Source organism: Tachypleus tridentatus, chromosome 10 (assembly GCF_004210375.1).
Source record: "Tachypleus tridentatus isolate NWPU-2018 chromosome 10, ASM421037v1, whole genome shotgun sequence".
NCBI lineage: Eukaryota > Metazoa > Arthropoda > Merostomata > Xiphosura > Limulidae > Tachypleus > Tachypleus tridentatus.
This window is the reverse complement of record NC_134834.1, coordinates 131,556,748-131,577,072: the sequence shown is the minus strand read 5'-3', so window position 1 is coordinate 131,577,072 and position 20,325 is coordinate 131,556,748. Positions and strand designations below refer to the sequence as shown.

The following is a 20,325-nucleotide window of genomic DNA, read 5'->3' as shown; positions in this document are numbered from 1 at the left end:
CGCCAGCTCTTGGGCTACTCTTTTACCAAAGAATAGTGGGTAAATGTGTATCGCTGAAAGAGCGATCCTGTTTGATGTGACGGGGATTCGAATCCGCAACCCACAGATTGCAAGTCAAGCGCCCTAGCCACCTGGCCACGCCCGGCCCATCCTCAAAGAGAAGGTGTCATGATATAAAAGACAGTTTTGTGTAGATATTATTATTTAGTTTATTTTGTGAAAGAATATTTTATTATTGTTAATTTGTTTATTATAAGAAACGATTATTGGAATTGTTTTGCAACTCACTGATGTAGAGAACATAGGGAATAGACGATTTAGTAATAAACATAAAAAGTATGAGATGAGCAGGAAATAGCAAACAGACAGAAGAGAGTAAAGTTATGGCCAAGGAAAAGCTCGACATAAAGTTAACTGAGGTAAAAGTGATAGGCTTAACTTTAATATGTTAGAGTAAGACTAACAGTAGAAAAGGAGAAAATGAAGAATAATTTATTCCATCAAAGCGTGGATCTAAAGTAATTGAATCAGTCTGAGTACACTTTGATTAAAGGAAAAAGAGGATATTTTGAAGAAAGAATACCAAATGATTACTGGAAGAGCAGTGTAACTTCTGCGGTAACATGCCCTAAAATTATAATTGAATTAACACAGAATACTAGTGCGAAAAAAAAGAGAACCATATAGTGTTTATGATATCCCTATAATCTTTATAGTGTAAATAGTTAATTGTAGATACGTTTAACTAGTTCAAATATATATATATTATATTGAAAACAGGTAGAAAGAGTGTTGTTTGTTTATCTTTGCATTTATCGCCAACACATCACAGATACCTACTGTAGAAAAATCCTAAGCCCAACAACAACTCAGTATATATTTATACTATAAAGAAGTATAAGTAAAAGCCTTTAATTGGCAATTGACGAACACAACCTTAACATCTGAAAGAGGGCTATGGCTATTAAAGATAATCCTTTAACCCATATATATTCACTGTAATCAATTTGGGCCTATCCTCTGTAACCTTTAATAATATAATGACAAGATTGATAATTAGATGCTTACAAGCTCTTAGCTTCAGTTTCAAATAAGAAATAAAAGAAAAAATGGCCAAAGAAACCTTTCAAGTTTCTAGGTGCATCTGCAATACTTTATTTTGTTTCTGGTGCAAATTCACACAGTGGGATACGTGAGTTAGGACTAATGTATTTTGTTTTGGTTGTCTGTTCAAAGACGGTCTTGGAATCCAAAGTCTAGTACACAGTGAAATGTATGTAGAAAGTTTGTCAAGGTGTGTCGTTTAAGACAAAATTCGCTTTCCTTCGCAGCAGCTTGTTACAACTGGTATGGCGGTGTCAGTCAGTAGTGCGTTACCATGATCTTTAAGTTGAGTAGGTGTGGATTGAAAAGCAATACCTTTCTCGTAAAGTACGATTATCCTCGGTTGTATCACGTCCTGAAACTTCACATATATTGTAGGGTTTCATAATTATAATCCTTCTCTTTTACTTTAGTATCATATTGATACAAATGTGTACTATAGGGTTTCATAAACTCTTTGTTTTAATTCATTACCATGTACTGACACCTTTTTGTGTAATGTCATGAATCATTGTGTTTTATGCTCATAATAAATTACTCGTACCTTGTCTTAAGTGATCTGCGACATGGTTTACTCGCCCAGGTTTCTTATCTTGGAGTAGACACGTTGAGTTGTGCTCCTCCTCCACTCGTCCGAGACTGTTATTTTGACGAGACTGATATGAGGTTACCGTATACTGAAGCTTCTGTTGCGTACAAAAAGAAGACTTACCGAGGATCTGTGGCATACATGCAGTAAGTAGTTCTCGTTACTATAGCAACACCAAATAGTAACTGGAATTTTAAGACAAAACTCTAAACATGAGTCAGTGAAAATGTTATATTCAGTTTTACAGAACAATAATTGTTTAATTTTTTTGTCGTAGATATGTTATCGGACGACATGAAATGCACAATAAATTTAAGTTTGTGTTTTAATGTAGCTTTACACACATTTTTTCTTCTTTTTTTCAGATAAATCATGCCTGTTAGTTTTTATGGTTATTTGCATCCTTATATATTTAGTTTTTAAAAATAATCGGAATCTGTATTCTTAATAAGATTTATATGTATATTGGTTTTGTGAGAAATAAATAAAATATACCAGCTAAAAGTAGCTGAAAACAAACTAAATACTAACGAGTCTAAACATTCTCTAGTGTACCCTCTGAACAACAAGGTATGGTTATGCCTGACGTCAGAGAGGATGAAGATAATGATGATACCTGGTATCAGCCTAATACTGGGCAACGGAGGGCTTCGGTTTGGACAATTTTTGGTGGGAAGGTCAACAGACGCGTGAGTCCTAGTGGTAGCCTTGTGGATATCGAGAGAGAGCATTTGGGTATATCAGCAGAATCCGACGATGGCCTACCGGATACTGTCTACTATCCTTCCTCAGGTACCTGGGGGTAAGATTCTCCCCTTTTTTATCCCTGTACCCAATATTAAGGCACTCACTTAATTAAAAATATCCAGATCTTTGTTTTATAAAACTTTTACTATTAAAAAATACACAGTACTGTGCAAATGTGTTAGGACAAAGTAAAAAATTAGATTTCAGGCTACTTTCAAAGAACAATGGTAGGTATATCACTGGTGAAACATCAATATTTTATTGATCTTTGTATTTAGTACAACAGAAACTCGGTAGAAATTCTCGAGTTCAAAAAGAAGTTAATATTTTGTGTCTCCCTTTCACTTTAATAACAACAGACAGTCTTTCAGGCACTGTTTCAACATATTTAGTGAGAGTGTCATTTAATACATTCTTTAAAGTTTCCTTGAAAGTAACTTTTGATTTCTCAAATGTTTAATCCATCAAATCTCACACCTGCTCAGTTAGATTGAGAGATTTGTTGGAGACTCTAACCAACGTCACGAGAAGCTTTTATGCGAACCTTCTGCACTATTGATAATTTTCTGTGCTTTTTTGGCTGTGGCATGACAAAATAAAACTTAGCATATAGTGTTAAACACTGAGTTTATCAAGGTTTATTTATGCAGTGCTATTAAACAAATGTCTTCTAGTATGTACTGGTACCATATACTAGCTGTTTGCTAGCTTCTTTCTATACAGCTAAGACAATGCAGGAGGGGTACCAAGACGGTTATTTCAGTTCCTACATTTGATCATTATGTTCACTCAAGAAGAACCTTTGTGACCTTGCTACAAGTGTATGGGAATTCTAAAGTTTGTTTGTTTATAATTAAGAACAAAGCTACAAATGCGCTATTTGGGCCCTGCACACCAAGTGTATCGAGGCTCGGTTTCTAGCGGTATGATCTTGTAGACATACCACTGTGCCGCTGTGGGTTGGTGGCAAGAATTCTAAAGAATGATAAATATTTTCATCCTGGCTCATTCATTTGTCAACAGGGATCAGCGACGCATTACCAAAGTGTTGAAATTTACATTCTGCAATGGCATGGAAGAATTAGCTCTATAAAAATGGAAAGAATGACAAAATATTCTCTCGTCCTAACACGTTTGCACAGTACTGTTTATGGACTCAAAATTAAAGCATAGACTTTAACAGTTGCAACTAATTTTAACTTCTATCGTCTAAAGAAAGTATTATCTTTCAATATTTACATGAAGGATTTTCCCTAGTCGTATAACTTAATATATTCAAAAGTCCTCTATAAGTTTTTGTAAGTATCTAAGTATATGTACTTAAAACTCACGGGTGATCACACTAATCTTGACTTTAAAAAGTTGCAGCGCCAAGTTTCTCCTTGAAATTCTTTTAGTGAAGTTTACTATGAGAGAACTTCTTCTTTTATAAATATGAAACAGAAATGATGCATCCCATTTGTTTTACAAGCTTTCGTATTGCAGCGCCAGTGGTGGTTGTAATATGAGTTTTACCACAACAAACTTAATAACTGGCTTAATCATGTTTTTAAGGTAACACTGAAATTTTCATGTTAATGATAACTGTTCTTTTGCCTGTTATTTATATTCACAAAGCTATTCGATAAAAGACAACCCGACAACTTTAATACAATTATTTGTCATGTTTTTAAGTAATAGTTTTTAAATATCAAAACAAAAATATGCCCATATTAGTCTACAGTTTCATTTAGTAAACATCAAAAACACTTACGGTAATAAAACAATCTATAGAAAAGCTCTGAGCAATGTAACGCAAACTGACATTTTCTGCTGTAATGTAGTAGACATATCACGTTTATTGTGATATTGAAGATGTACTGGTAAATGCATTTCTGTTTATCCAATACAAATAAAAAAATAAGTGATAAATTAAATGTTATATAAAAGGTATTATAGTTTAAAATACTTCTTAATTTATGATATCACATATCTGTTACGTGGTTCGAAATGATTTATTTTAAATTCTAAAATTATTACGATTTTTTTAAAGAATAAAACGTAAAGTTTGTAAATTTGAATTAGTTAGAGTTCAATAATATATACTTAAAACTTATTCACATCGTAGGTCTTCTGGTACGGATGAAATGGTGTCTGATAATAATGCACAGGTTCCTAACATTAAAGATTTTACATGGCAAGCATCTGGAAACGATATAAATAATTCAAACGTTGCAAAAGAAAATATGCAACGAACTCCTGGTGCTTCGAATAGGAATTTCTCTGCTGTTGGAAATATGGTTGGTCCATTCAATCCAAAAATATCTCTCAAACACATCAAAAGATTTAAGTCTACATCTAAAGCCACAAATCCGCTCCATAAAAATCAATTGACAGATAAAGGAAATCTCAGTGTGAAGCAAATTCGTAAAGGCGTTCGATTTTTACCAGAATTATCTGTTTCACAAAGAGTACTTGCAAGTTCTATGCTTCAAATTCCAAAGGAAAAAAGCTTAAATTTCAATCTTACTTCTTCGACGCCGAATCTCGCAGATTCTGATGCACAAGTGGTTCCGAAAGATCGATATCAATCTTGTAATGAAACAAAATATGCTTTTAACTTATTATCTCGTAGGAAACTAACGTTGGATGAGAATGAAACTACAGTGCAACATGCCAAAACATTACCAAACAGAACAGATCCAAACAATCACCTTGTTCGATTTGTCAGTCTTCCAAACTTGACAGAAATTAAAAGCAAAACCGCTAACAAAACGTTTTTCAGTAAAGCAGGTTCATTAGATTTAAAATATCAGTCATGTGAAAATATGGAAATTCTTGGCAATGCAAGAATTAGTGGTTCCTCGCAGCCAAGCACAAAACAAATTTGTAAAGTACCAGACGAACAACATCATCAACATTGTGAGTCTGGCACCAGCTTTAAAGAAACTCTTGTTGAGGACCAAAGTGGACGACGCGTGCAAAGTATCATCAAAATTTTAGACAAAACAGAACCTCTCGATTTACTTATCTCTTCAAACAGGTTTTCATCAAAATCTTTATGGAACATTGTTAAATAAATTCAAAACAAACCATAGCCTGAGTAGTAAAAGAAAGAAAGAAAAAGAACACATTATAGCATTAAACAAATTAAGTATTTTCAATTCACTCTCATTTTAAATAATTTATAGAAATATAGATGCTGAAAATTTAGATTTTTTATATGCAGAACTAATTATTTATTGTAACATTTGTATCAACGGCTAAATTGGTTAAACTTTCAAATTAGTTCCTGTCTGTCAATATTCGTATAAGTTGGACCTGAATTAGATACCATATACAACATAGTGGCGATATATATGTATTTGTATTATTAATAAGCCGTAGAACTGTTATAATAGACTGTAGAAATTCCACTTATGAACGACGGCTATAGTAGATAAGTCTATACTAAGAAAAAATAAACTGTTTACATAATACAAGAACTGTTCCTAAGCATGTTATTTAAGCAGCAGAAGTAAATTTTAACTTAAAACATATTTAAAACTTTACAAATATTATATTAAAATGTTCCCATTACAATTAATTACCTAACAATGAGTTTTATTTTGTAGTAATGATAATAGATTAAGCTCAAACTATTGTAATCTAATGTCAGAAATATAGATCGATTTTTTTTTAGGATTTATATAAACCCTTTCATGCCCCTAGTGGCACAGTTGTAAATAAAGTATATGGAAAACCTTGTAGATGATGATAAAGCAAAGCTCTAGTGTGTTCATTCTTTGAACTACTGAGCATCTCTTAAGTTATTATGATGAAAATATATTATTTTATTTGGACAATAAATTTAGGAAAAAACAAAACACAAACAATCTTTACTCTCCACATAACAATAAAAAATTATATTTCAAACATTTTTTTTTGAATTAATCAATGAAACTTGGTTTGAAATCTGCATTTTGTAAACAGACAAAAACACGTACGCGATAGCTTTAAATACTTATTGGTTCTTGACTCAGAACAGAAACAAAATATTTTCAAGGTGAATATTATATTTAATGGATTGGTTTGTTTTGAATTTCTTTTGACAAACATTTCTTTGTCTACTGTTACTATCTTTAGAAGCCCAAAGGGGCTCTCTGAAATATGGTCACTTTTTTACTGGCTAGAGATACAGCATTTAGTTGGATGAAACAAAACAATAACAAGCAGAATCTTGTATAGTAAACCGGTATATAGGATTTTATATAGAATTTTTCGTATGTTGCAGAAGGATCTATAAAAGTAGCAGAATCTTTTATCATGGAGTGAAATGTAAATATAAAAAGTCGTAGAATATTTTATATTGAAACAGGATGTGAATAAAGACAAAATCTTTTATCGTGAAACAGGATTTGAAAAAAGAGAACTATTTATTTTGAAGTGGGATTAAAAAAGAACCTTTTATGATGTTTATTTTCATAGAACCAAAGAACCATTTAAACTGTCCACACATATGGTCACGCAGCAAACTTGTGTCACAAACCATGCATTTCACAATTTCTTCTTTAGCAGTTGTTCAAACATTTATATATAACGTGAAAATATGCTATTAAAATTAGTTCAGGTTACACTAATATTCAGGATACCTTAAAAATAACTTTTTTTTTTCATTCACTTCTAGAAACATAGAAAACAACCGGAATAAAAGTTCTAGGGCATCATTAGCAGAATCGTGAGTTGAGTAAATTTGATAAGTTAATGCTTCTGACACTGATTACGAAATATAAAGTTAAGCTTTCTTTATTTAGGTTTACAGTATTCTCATTAGTGTCTGGTCTTCTTTCCAGTTTTGGTATCCATACTTTCGTAGCAACATAGATGTGGAGTGGTTTACTGTAAGAAGACTCCTAAAGTTTACACTTGCCCAAGGACCAAAAGTAATCCTCAATGAAGTTTGTAGCCAAGATTAAAGAAACATTAGGGTAAACATTGGACATGACTCTAGTGTTACCTTCATTTTAAAAACAATGGGCATAAACACAGTAGTTCAGTGGTAAGTATGAAGTCTTATAACGCTATATATGGGATTTCGATATCTGTGGTGGAAAGAGAAAATAAGATATATTTTGTAGCTTTGCTCTTGACAAGAAACAAATTAACAATTGCGTAGTACTCAAAGTTTATGTAAATACACTTATTGAGTAGAAATATGTGTGATTTTATAACAAAAGTGAAGTAAAGAAACACAATAAGACTTTCATTGTAAAATATCTCATTGTGTTATCACTTTACAATAATATAGTATTACTTTCATGGAGTTTATTTCTGTGCTCCTTTCCTTTCCAACACTCAACAGGTCACTTTATAAAGATTATTTAACAGTTTGAATTTCGGAGAGAATTACACGAAGGTTATCTGGGATAGTCGTTTCTAAATTAGCATTTAAAACTAGAAGGAAGGCACCTAGCTAGTAATCACCGCCCATCAACTTTTACCAACGAATAGTGTAATTGATCAGTACATTATAACAACTTCACGATTTAGTGGAACGGAAGTGCAAAGGAGCGACCGCCATATTGTGAGGCAAGCATCCTAACCACCTGGTCGTATCAGACCAGTTCATTTCATGTAAAGAGACATTCTATAATAAACCGCTAACTAGTGTTTTCACTAAGACGAAATAAATTAGTAATAGCTTTCTGTTTAAGCGTTTTACTCTTTGAATTCTGGTAGAAGATGATACAATTCAGTAAAACTTGATTCAATAAGAAACGACATACGTTATTTGAAGAATTAGTTTCATGAACCAATTTAATAGTACAACTAACTCATAATAATGGCTTACGTTTGTGTGTTCAACCAGAATATAACGAAGTTCCAAGCAGGTGAAAGAAAAATGTGATCAAGTCCAAACGTTATGAGAAACCTTCAGTTCACTTAATTCACGAAATATATGCACTTGGGAAATGTTAGATATGCATATCTCTTTCTATTAAATATAAGTTGTAATGGTAATGATAAAGGAATTACTGACTGTCTGCTGAAATTGACAATGTTTTACTTTCTCCACTATTAATGGCACTGTATATTACAACACTCGGTGTAAAGAAGTGATAAAGACACAAATGGGCTTAAACGAAGGGATTAGTTGAAACTTTGAATGTAATATTGTTTACATTTTTGTGTTATTAGGGAACTTGTATTTAAAAATAACTTGCTACATAATTACTTAATATGTTTTTACGCTATAGAAATCTATCAGTAATTTTGGGGTAAAGAATAATCAAAGGTAGTCGATCTCCTTCCGATAGAAAAAGCTCCTAAAATTATTAGCTATTTCAACCAAAACCACACTTTATGTGATTGTAGGCACTGACCACAGTCACCGATTTTGAACTACTGGCCAAAGTCAGTAAGACAGTAGCATCCACTGCTACAATAGCGTTATTCGGATCTTTGAACAGAATAACATGAATTGACTACCAACTTTTTAATGTATGCTGAAAGAGTTAAACGTGCTCAGTGACATTATGTTTCAATCCTAAGCCAGACAAATTTATCAATAAGTGAGGCTCATCTTTTACTATTTACAAAAAAATATTTGTACTCTAGGAGTTAGTATGGTGTTGAGAGGAATGAGTCGTCAGGTTTCGATAAATTACTGTTCTGTTAAAATAGTAGCATTAAGCGTCAACTATTCGCTGCCAGTTAAGTGTCTTTCCTTAAATGTGCCATTTACATTCAGTAAAGACATTGGTAACAGACAAAATTGTTTACTTCAGTGTTTGAAACATCCAACACACCATTAGCTGTGACAATAATCAAGCAACAATCACCATCCATAGGTGAAAAAATTCAAATTGGTACAAATTACCGTGACGTCACAATCATTATATGTCTAGAAATAAACAGTGTTATTGCAAACAACAATAATTTTACAAGTAGAGCAACTATTAGCATAATTCTCTACTAAAACATGGGTGTGTATGTGATCAATATTTATATGAGTAAGGAAAATAAGTAACACTTAATGTAACATATTAAGTATAGTAAAAATGTAAATGGATAGCTTTTCGAGGAATTCTGTAATAAACAACAGTAGTTGTGACACAATTACAGAAACGACTATAAAATATTGGCATACCTTATTTTACTGTTTTATTGTTTAATGTATTCGTACTGTTGTAACTAGAGTTATAAGAACAGAAGTGATTTAAATAAAACAAAAGTCCAAAAACACTTGCTAGTAACTACAAAAAACACAGTGCTGTTACAAATATTTTCAAACATTTCACTCTTAGTTGGTCAATTATGAGCTTGTTATAGCAGGACTGTATTACCCTTCATCCGTTATAAGTCATTATTAACAAAACCATTTGCTAACCCTAATCGTATTACATATCACTTTCATATTTAAGTGATTGTATTCGTATATTATATTCTAATGTTTCGTTCCACTCGCTGCAAAAGGAACATGCTTTACAAGTCTTGGTATTATGATACTAATAAATAAACCAACTTAGTATTCCGAAAATTGTTTAATTTTAAAGCCAAGGTTCAAGTGAGGTCCAGTTGAATCTAAACATTGATCAACGTGTGTTAACGGGTTACTCTATTGTCGGATAATTCCACTCCACACATATATAGCTGCTATATAATATGAAGAACTGAACAATGGTTAATGACACTTTTTTCACTTCATCTATTCAGTGTGTAGGCTTTCATATTAGTGACTACAAAGCACTGAATATTTGAAGCTTTTGCGTAATTTCATGATAATATTCATAAGACATGTAATAACTTGTTACATTATCTTTATCTATTCTATGATCATTCATCCTTTAAATAAAGAGCTTTTACATCACTGAATATCAGTATAGCAAAGATGTTTCATTAAAATATTGTGTTATTTCATAAAACCCAAACATTTAAATCACCACTGTTGAAGAAAATAAATACCAAATCGATAAATTATATAGGTTATAACGCGCAAGTAAAATAATGGAAGTTACGTTGTTAATACTTAGATGATTAATGCAATATTAATGCAAAACATCACAAGATGAAAGTTTTTTTTCGATTCGGGGCAAAAATAATTCTCCCCGTAAAACAGTATTCCTGCCATTTCTTGGTGTGATAATTTCCAAGTTAACCGTGTTAGAATTCTTCACTCAATTTATTTGCTGTCCAGTACAGTTTGTTTGTTTTTGGAATTTCGCACAAAGCTACTCGAGGGCTATCTGTGCTAGCCGTCCCTAATTTAGCAGTGTAAGACTAGAGGGAAGGCAGCTAGTCATCACCACCCACCGCCAACTCTTGGGCTACTCTTTTACCAACGAATAGTGGGATTGATCGTCACATTATACGCCCCCACGGCTGGGAGGGCGAGCATGTTTAGCGCGACGCGGGCGCGAACCCGCGACCCTCGCATTACGAGTCGCACGCCTTACGCGCTTGGCCATGCCAGGCCCCATAAACATCCCGTTACTAAACGCGTTCTGCAGTACTGATTGCTTACATTTCAGAACAGGAACATCTCGTTACTAAACTTTCTGCGCTATGGTTTGTTTACTTTCTAGAATAGGAACATTTCATTACTGAACGTTTGCTACAAAAAATTGGACACTAATCATCTGATTGACCAGAATTAAAGTGAATAATATTTATTTTTAGGATGAATATTAGCTTGATCGTGATATCAGTGCCAAACGCCAAGTAATATTAGGGAAAGTACCCAAGCATTTTGAAAACTAAACTAAAAGTGGAGTTTGGAACGAGATAACTAAAATCTCTTATCATTTTACTAAACTAGATGTGTGAACTATAAAAAACAACAACAACAAAAAATACACAACCAAAAATATATGGGCACTCGATCATCACACTCATATGTGCTTGTTGAACATCTCATTCCAAAACCATGGGCATTAATATGGAATTGGTCCCACTTTGCTGCTACAACAGCCTCCACTCTTCTGGGAAAGTTTTGCACGAGATTCTGGAACAGGGCTGCGGAATTCGCTCCTATTCAGAGCATCAGTGAGACCGGGCACTGATGTTGGGCGAGAAGACCTGGCTCGCAGTCCACATTCCATTTCATCCCAAAGATGTTCGATGGGGTTGAAGTCAGGGCTCTGCGCAGGCCAGTTAAGTTCTTTCACACCACCCTCGGCAAACCATGTCTTTATGAACCTTATTTTGTGCACTGGGGCATTGTCATGCTAAAACAAATAAGGACCTTCCCCAAACTGTTGCCACAAAGTTGGAAGCACACAATTCTCTATAATGTCATTAAGATTTTCCTTCACTGGAACTAAAGAACCTAGACTGAACCATTAAAAACAGCTCCAGACTATTATTCCTCCCGGCATTATGCATACAAGCAGGTAGCGTTCTCCTGGAATCCGCCAAACTCAGATTCGTCCATCAGACTGCCAGATAAAGAAGCGTGATTCATCACTCCAGGTAACACGTTTCCACTGCTCTAGAGTCCAATGGCGGTGTGCTTTACGCCATTCTAGCTGACTCTTGACATTGCGCATGGTGATCTTAGGCTTGTGTGCGACTGCTCGGCCATTGAAACCCATTTCATGAAGCTCCGAAAAACGGTTCTTGTGCTGACGTCGCTTCCAGAGGCAGTTTGGAACTTGGTAGTAAGTTTTGCAACAGTAGACAGACAATTTTTACATACTACACGTTTCAGCACTCGACGATCTCGTTCTGTGAGCTTGTGTGGAGTACCGCTTCGTGGTTGAGCTGATGTTGCTCCTAGACGTTTCTACTTCACAATAACAGCACTTACAGTTGACTGGGACAGCTTTAGCAGGGTACAAATTTGACACACAGTTTTTTTGGAAAGGTAGCATCCTATTCAACGGTGCCACGTTGAAAGTTGCTGAGCTCTTCAGTACGACCCATTCTACCGCCAATGTTTGCCTATGGAGATTGCATGGCTGTATGCTTGATTTTATGCACCTGTTAGCATGGGTGTGGCTCATATAGTTGAACTCACTAAATAGAAAGGGTGTCTACATACTTTTGGCCATGTATTGTGTTTCATATAAGCTTAAGGCTTGATCTGATAAAAAACGCGTTTGCTTTTGCGATTTAGGCTTCTATTGTACCTTTAATAGTGGGACGTTATAGATAATAGATAGGTAGACGGTGGGCGCTATTGACTGGTTATATTCTTTTTAGTCTATCATTACCAAACCAGGAACAACTAGTACAGGCAACTCACCAGTAATTTTGCGTGAAATTTAACAAACAAAATAGTAAATGAGCTGCATTTCAATATAGTGATACTGTTTAAGGGACAAATTTCCGAGAGCGAAATTTCAAGAAATCGCCGTATTACTCACTTTTCTTGGTAAAGTAAGACTGAGACATAGTTGCGATCGTAAAAAGAATTGCGATATATTAACTAAGCAAAATTAGGAAGATGTTCTGTTGGAATGTAAAACTTTCTTAAATGCCACAATTTAAATTTTCACTCTGTTATAATAAATTATATATTTCTATTTCTTAGTAAGTCTTAGACTCATCCACCAATTCTTTAAATTGGCGTTTAAGTTGATTTCTTTAACAAACTCAAATAATATAAATAATGGTATCATCAATAAAATACAAAAGTTTTTTTTTTCTGTAAGTCCTTTGCTTTGTATCTAAAACTAAATTCCATTTATCAACCAATAGTAGGATTGTCTCCCACTCTAAGGTTTTTAAGGGTCAAATAAGTTGCATGTAAGGTGGCTTTTTATTAAGATGTTTGATAGTTCACAACGATCAACGTAATAATATGTGCGATACAAGATAGTTTCAGCTACAGTTTCCTTGTGACTATCGATTAAGCAATCATGTTTTGTTGTTGCTAAACACAGAGTAACAATATAGATCATGCGTGCTGTTCCCACTAAAGGGATTAAATTCCAAATTCTAGGGTTATAAGCCCTCAATATATTACTGCTGAGTCATCAGTAAACTGTAATCAAGCCAAGTGAGAGATCTAGATATTTCATGAAGTAGGTCCAAAAATAATAAAGTGTAAATATTTCTTTGTGGGTCCGAAAAATAATAAAATGTGAATACTTCTTAGTGGGTCCGAAAAAATAATAAATTGTGAATAATTTTAGTAAATCTTAAAATTAATAAATTGTGAATAACTCTTAGTAGGTTTTAAAAAAATAATAAAATGTGAATAATTCTTAGTAGGTCCCATAAAAATGTAAATAATTTTTAGTAGGACCGAAAAAAAAAGTAAATAATTCTTAGTAGGCTCTAAAAATAATAAAATATGATTATTTCTTTGTATTCTAAGCGGATTGTACTTGCTGTTATTCGGCAACAGAGCTATGAAAACTCGTTATTGTTAATGTGGGTCTCTGTAGATCTGTGCCCACGTATGTATAGAATAAACATTGTCTTCGGGAGAGAGAAGTTTGCTCAAACAAAATGTAGAAATAATAACATTTTCTTAATGATTATTATTGGATGTAGTAGAATTAAGAAATATTTTCTCAATTTATAAATTCTCAGTTTATTTTTATGAAAACCTTCAATTATCCACCGTTACAATACAAAAAAATAATTTATGGTTATTACCACTGTTTTGCTGAATTAAATTAACAATGAAGTAATTAAAATTTCCTAAATATATAACTTTTGATATGCAACCAAAAGAAGCGAAATTATTTCATGCAACTGCACTATACAGTTGTATACACTAGAATGGTTCCAGAAAAAAAAATGCAGTAATTTCTTTCTTCGCTTATTAACAAGATAAAGTTAAAAGTTTCGACCTTCCAGTGGCCAGCGGCATGTTTGCAGACTTACATCGCTGGAAACAGGCTTTCGATACTGGTGGTTTGCAGAGCACAGATAGCTCATTGTATAGCTTTATGCTTAATTTTAAACAGACAGATTAAAATTTTCGGTAAATCGGAGTTATTTTACATTAAATAAAAATATTATAACTATTTATTATAGTTTGTAACCTGTGCAGGTTCCTTGTTCACAAACCATAACTCGAATTAAAAACTAATATGCAAAACTTGAAAACTGTCTAGGTATTGCTTTTTTTAGAGTAATTCAAACCAATATAAACAACAAGAATACTCAGAAGAAACGACTACGACATTTAATTTCGATGACTTTTACTTTAAAACAAGGTTCTCAAATAACTGTTTTAGCAAGAGTCGTAGAAATTCAAGTAGGATTCACAAACTTGGTAAAATATAATTACAAAATATACTAGCAATATAAGAATAAGACATTTGGTACGTTGTGTAAAATGAAACATTTAATAACTATCCTTCTAGAATGTTACCTTTTATATGCACATCACCATTATAGGAATCCTAATTGAATATTTATGGTCTGCTGACCAAAGCTGTGAAGATGAATTCACAACTTTAAGAAAAATCAATCACGGAATACATTAAATATCCACGTAAATGATTTTATTTTCAATATTTTTCTTTTGTGAAAAAAGAGAAATTTGTAACATATATATAATCATTAAATTATGTAATAATTATCCTTCGTGAATCGTACATATCCTAACTCATAATTTCAAATATTGATTAATAGTGAGAGCATTTTGAAGAATATCACATTTTAATCAACAATCTCTTAAGAAGTGTTCTCAAACTAGAGGTCTGAAGTTTAATAAAGAATAAAGGTTAAATTATCGAGGATAATCCAAGAGATTTTTACAGCCTTGTCATTGCTGGTCTAATATTTAGAGCAATGACAAAATTCTATGCCTTAAATATATCATTACAACTAATAATGAAAAATCATTGATACTGCGTATTAATTGGGTAGTTTGTCCAGCTTATGTTAGAAAAAAGTTATTGAAACACGTATCTCTCATCACTTTCATTTATATCATCTTCATTACGTCTATACATGGGGTTCTTGAATGTCTGTTTTGGATCCTTGTATAGTGGATTCTTATCCTATAAAACAAATAAACAAAATGGTAATAAATTTGTTATCCTGCATTTTATAAACGTAATGAAAGTCGGTATTTTTACCAACAATTACACACGTGTCTATACAAAGCTAAGAAAATGAAATAAGAATATAACACAAGTATTTCGCCTTTATAGAATACAAGGACAGGTAAAAACAGGTGCATCCTTATTCATATATAAATTTAAGATTTTTAAAATTTCAGGAACATGAATAAAGGAAAAGAACAAACACTCTAGCCTTCGTTGTTAATCCTTCACTCGTGAGAGTGTTATAATGTATAAGTGGTATAAGAGTAGCCCAAGAGTTGGTGGTGGGTGGTGCTACCTCGCTTCTAATTTATCGATACCAAAGTAGGAATGGATAGTATATCTTTGCGCTATGTTCAAAACAATAATTTTTACTTCTGAAATAATTTGTACTTCTTCATCTCTGTTATTTTTTTAGTTACCGAAATGAATAACATTGTTACTTCGAGTGGGATGCAATATCAGGGACACAGTGGTATGCAAGAATAGAGTAAAGGCCTCTGTCACTTACAAGAGAGTCGAGCATGGCCTAGTTGTTAGCGGAGTAGGAAGTTTCATGGCCCGCGGCTAAATGGAGTAAAACCTTTCTGTTGAAAATCGATTCTAGTTGATTTCCTCTTATTTCATGTCCTAGTATAATTGATGAAGACTTACTGAGGCTGATGAGCGGCTTTTTGTGGCTTAAACTGTAACCCAAGCATTCCACACTACTTTCTAACATTTTACTTTACTAAAATGTCTTCCACGTCTTTCAATGAATAACAGTGAATTAATGAACTCATCTTCCTCTTAGGCGATAGCGGCAATGAGACGAACTATATGAGGTATATCCTTTTTCCAAGACTGTTGAATAATAACCAAAAGCAGTTTTCCAAGCTCTCTATAGTTTCTGGCTTTGTTAAGATGCCAAGACTCCCCAGAAACAACGGTACAGAAAAAGAAATGAAAAACGTAGAAGGAAGAAAGTATCTGTTGTTGATAGAAAACAAGAATAACAATAAAACGGAGGTGCTAGAAGAAGAATTTAGAGCTGACAAACAAAAATAAACCCAAAACAAATTTTTGGTTAATATGAAAAGTATAAATCAAACCTAAATTAGAATTATTAGCAAAAAACATCTACAAGTAACGATAAAAAAATTAGGATTATTTGACAAATTATCAGTGACCTACAGTAAAGAACTGGAAATGTTTAGGGAGGATGTGTGTTGATGTAAAAAAAATTCATTAAATGTACTTGGCTCACTAAAACAACACACACAGAAGTACTTTGCAAAAGAACAATGATTGACAAAATAGTATAACGTTGGTATAACAATGTGTGGTTGGTAAAACAAATGAACCATAAGAAGCCAGCAAGGAATGTCTGACTAACAAGAAGGCTTACCAAGAAAGACATTTAACTTAGCAATAAGGAACAATGACTGTCAAAAAAAGAAGCCAGAGAAGAATTTGTGAATGATATAAATAAAAAGGTTGAAAGAACTATGGCTGATTTAACACTCCAAGATATGGTTTATAACTGATAAAAAGGAAAAATAAGCGTTTGGTAAAGGATCTAAAGGAAACTAAAGAAAAATAAAACTTCGATAAAGGAACCATCGTTGACATAAAAAGAAGTACCAATAAAATATTTTATTTGGTTGAGAATTTCAAGCAAGTTCATCCAAGGGATATGTTTACATAGCTGACCTTAATTTTCAGCTTATATAATTGTAATGGATGTAACTAATCAAGAGTACCCATCTTCAACTCTTCAGCTACTCTTGTCTAATGGAATAGAGGGATTTGGCTGTTATTCTTATAGCATACCTCTGTCAACAGGTTGCGAACCACAAATACTTGAATCCACAGTCTGGACATACCATAGATTGAAATATTTTTGTCCCAGTTAAAACAACAACATCTAGAAGTATTTGTCATAAAACAAACTGCTAAAACAGATTAGAATATCTGATGAACAATCTGTTACAAAGAATGAGAATCAAAAGTAGCCTTTGCAGAATATGTATCTGACAATGAAAAAGTAAACAAAATGTTGACTGGATTTTACAAATATTAAAAATAAGAAATAATAAACTTACATGAGCCCACTTTTCTTTCTCCAAAGCCTTTTGATACTGCTGAAATTCCCACTTATCTTTCACGTGGACAAAGATGCGAAACAGCAAAATAGTAAGTAACCCAATTACAAAAACAGTTCCTGCAATTCCACCAACAATTTTCGCCATAGGGATTTCTCTTGGACAATCTGAAGAAACAGAAAACTACATATATATACACATATAGCAAGTAACAAAGAATAAGTAAAATTCCGAATTATTTATACAAAAACAGAGTTTATTATTACTAGTCATTAGTTACTCGACGGCCATCTGCACCAGGCGTCTCTAATTTTGAAGTTACAGACTAAAGGGAAGGCAGCTACTAAACAATAACTACAGCCAACCTTTTATACTTTTATGTTATTTCAACTATAAACTTTATTATTTTTTCGATGAAGGTTTTAGTTTTCTGGTTTCCATAATATTATTGAGAGCATTAGTTTTAAATTATTATGATCATTATTATTGTTTTTCTAAACATTGTAGTTAAATTTTCAGCAGTAAAATACGTAAAAATCAGTCATCGATACTTGCTTGTACTTCATCACACTATTATCAAGATACAGTACTTACGAGATTTAGCTATTAAAATATAAATGTTATTTTATAACCACTCCATCAATTATCGTTGCAACATGTGGAAGATATGATGCCATGTGTAACTACTTATAATAAAAACGGAACTTGAGGAAAATGTTATCATGTTTTAATCCCTACAGTAACTGCCATTATTTTCGTTAAATAACCATTATTATATATTTATTAATTTTTATGCAATCTAAAGTTGAATAGCTATCGAACGAATGATAACAGGTCAGTAAGAGTTATATTTTATGACGTTTATTGCTAGTCGTGTAACAAGGTTAAAATGTAACGGTCCAAGAGCTCATCTAGGGTATGTCTTTTTTATATATCATTGTACTAAATGTATGAAAGTGCCTTTTAGTTTTTTGTATTATTTTTAAATGGTAGCCTTTGTTTTTCTTTGTTTAGTTATTTAATTAAAATTATGTATGTTTCAAAATATTATACAGAAGAGATAATCTGTGCTGTTTCTTCTGCCTTTCCTGTGTTAGAGTTTTAGTTGGAATTATGGCATTGGTCTTGATACTTTATTGCATGCATTTTTTTGAAAAGTGGCTGATATATACCATATATTTATGCATCTGCAGTTTCTATGCTAAAATAAAATAACGATATAACAATACCTGAAAAGTCATCTATATAAACGTTTATCAAACTCAACACAGATGAATTAGAATGTCGAATGAAATATTACCGATAGAACTAGCGTCTTAAAATGTTTTAAAAGGACTATTTTTATCAGAAAGAACGTTGGTTGTATTTCGATCATAGAAAAACCTTATTAGGATTAATTCTGAAGGGCTTGAAATCGATTAGTAAAATACCTGCAACAAGTTCTAAAGAATGCTTCTATCAAAAGGACTTTCTTCAAACCAAATATAATTAACTTTAAACAATGAAGAAAGTACCAAAAGGGCTGACAAAGAAGCTAGTGAATTTAAATACAATGGATTAACTTCAGAAGAGAAAACATGAATTCAGTTCTATATGTATAAGTACGGTAATACTTATAGTAGCAACGGTCCAGATATGTAGTACAAACTAAAATCTCAAGCACAATTTATAAGCACTTTACACATACTGTTGAGCAGCAAACAAACCAACTGCAAAACATCAAACCACCAAAGCATTTGAGAAAATCGGTAGAGTAAAAACAAATTTATTTAACTATCTGACTGACAGACTAAGGCGTAATTCTCTACTTCCTTCACCTGCGTTACCTTTACTAAAACGTTTTTTCTTAGTTTTACTTATAACCTTGTTAATAACAGATAATAATACTAACCATTCTGCAACAACACTAATAACGAACTAATAATACTCTAGTAGCCATATTCTATGATTAATAGCATGCTCTGTGAGTTGCCAAGTGTCACAGCAGTATGTCTGCAGATTTACAATGCTAGAAACTGGGCTTTGATACTTGTGGTGGGCAGAGCACAAAAAAAACCGTTGTTTAGCTTTGTGCTTGACTACAAATAAACAATGAGGTGTGAAAGCACAATTACTTATACATTCGTGCTAAATGATTAACTTTCAGCCGTATCAGCTAGATAAAAAAAAAAGAAGATGACTATGTAGATTCTCTAGATTTGGGTTCTAGCTATAATTTAGCCATTGCAAGCAAAGTTTTCGGTTCTATACATGGGACTCGAGGGCACTGTACTAGACAAAGGAATTCTATCATAGCAATTGGTGCCTAAGATGCGAGTCTCCTACGTAAGGACAAATGCTACTATTGACGATGTTTGTCACGACTTTGCTCAAGTACTCTGAAATTAAAACACGAATGATATATTATATAATTTACTTTTGCATTGTATTCAAATTAAGTGTTAACTATTGACATCTAAGGTTGTACTTGAAACAGTGCAATTTTTAAAATATGTCTTTGATGAAAAAATGAGATAAAAGATAAAAATCTTATGTTGATAACATTGAAAAATTATTTGCACAGTGAAAAGAGTATTACTGCAAGAATAATAAGGTTAGAAACAGTAATGCTAAATATGTAAAATAATCAAAGATATCAGCAAAATCCAAGAAATATCCAGAGATAGCTCTAAAAACCTATGAGAGGGATAGGCCTAAAAAACAGTCACTCTTGACACTTTATACTAAAAACAAGCTATGAGACAAGTGTAAAAATGTTTAAATAACAAAACAAGAAGTAGGAATGGGAACACCAAAAAGTAAGGAAACAAAGTAGGAATTGGCGGCGTAACAT

General features: G+C 32.7%; 2 protein-coding genes across 12 annotated transcripts in view; one reads left to right on the top strand and one right to left on the bottom strand.

Annotated features, from left to right (window-relative positions):
* The window catches only part of LOC143230329 (bestrophin-2a-like), a 43,983-nt gene extending 36,260 nt beyond the window's left edge, over window positions 1-7,723 (top strand). For 4 of the 7 annotated variants that reach the window (XM_076463689.1, XM_076463688.1, XM_076463691.1 and 1 more), the window contains 3 exons: window positions 1,688-1,839; window positions 2,244-2,495; window positions 4,548-6,810. In XM_076463689.1, the coding sequence (XP_076319804.1) occupies window positions 1,688-1,839; window positions 2,244-2,495; window positions 4,548-5,499 (1,356 nt within the window). In that variant the 3' untranslated portion in view covers window positions 5,500-6,810. Of the gene's footprint in view, window positions 1-1,687; window positions 1,840-2,243; window positions 2,496-4,547; window positions 6,811-7,251 lie in introns of those variants that run through there. The other 3 variants (XM_076463695.1, XM_076463694.1, XM_076463692.1) reach the window with 3 other exon arrangements.
* Window positions 7,724-13,924: 6,201 nt separating this feature from the next.
* The window catches only part of LOC143230328 (integrin beta-PS-like), an 88,940-nt gene continuing 82,539 nt past the window's right edge, over window positions 13,925-20,325 (bottom strand). For all 5 annotated transcript variants that reach the window (XM_076463686.1, XM_076463682.1, XM_076463684.1 and 2 more), the window contains 2 exons: window positions 17,493-17,659; window positions 13,925-15,363 (listed from right to left, as the gene is read on the bottom strand). In XM_076463686.1, the coding sequence (XP_076319801.1) occupies window positions 15,256-15,363; window positions 17,493-17,659 (275 nt within the window). In that variant the 3' untranslated portion in view covers window positions 13,925-15,255. The remainder of the gene's footprint in view (window positions 15,364-17,492; window positions 17,660-20,325) is intronic.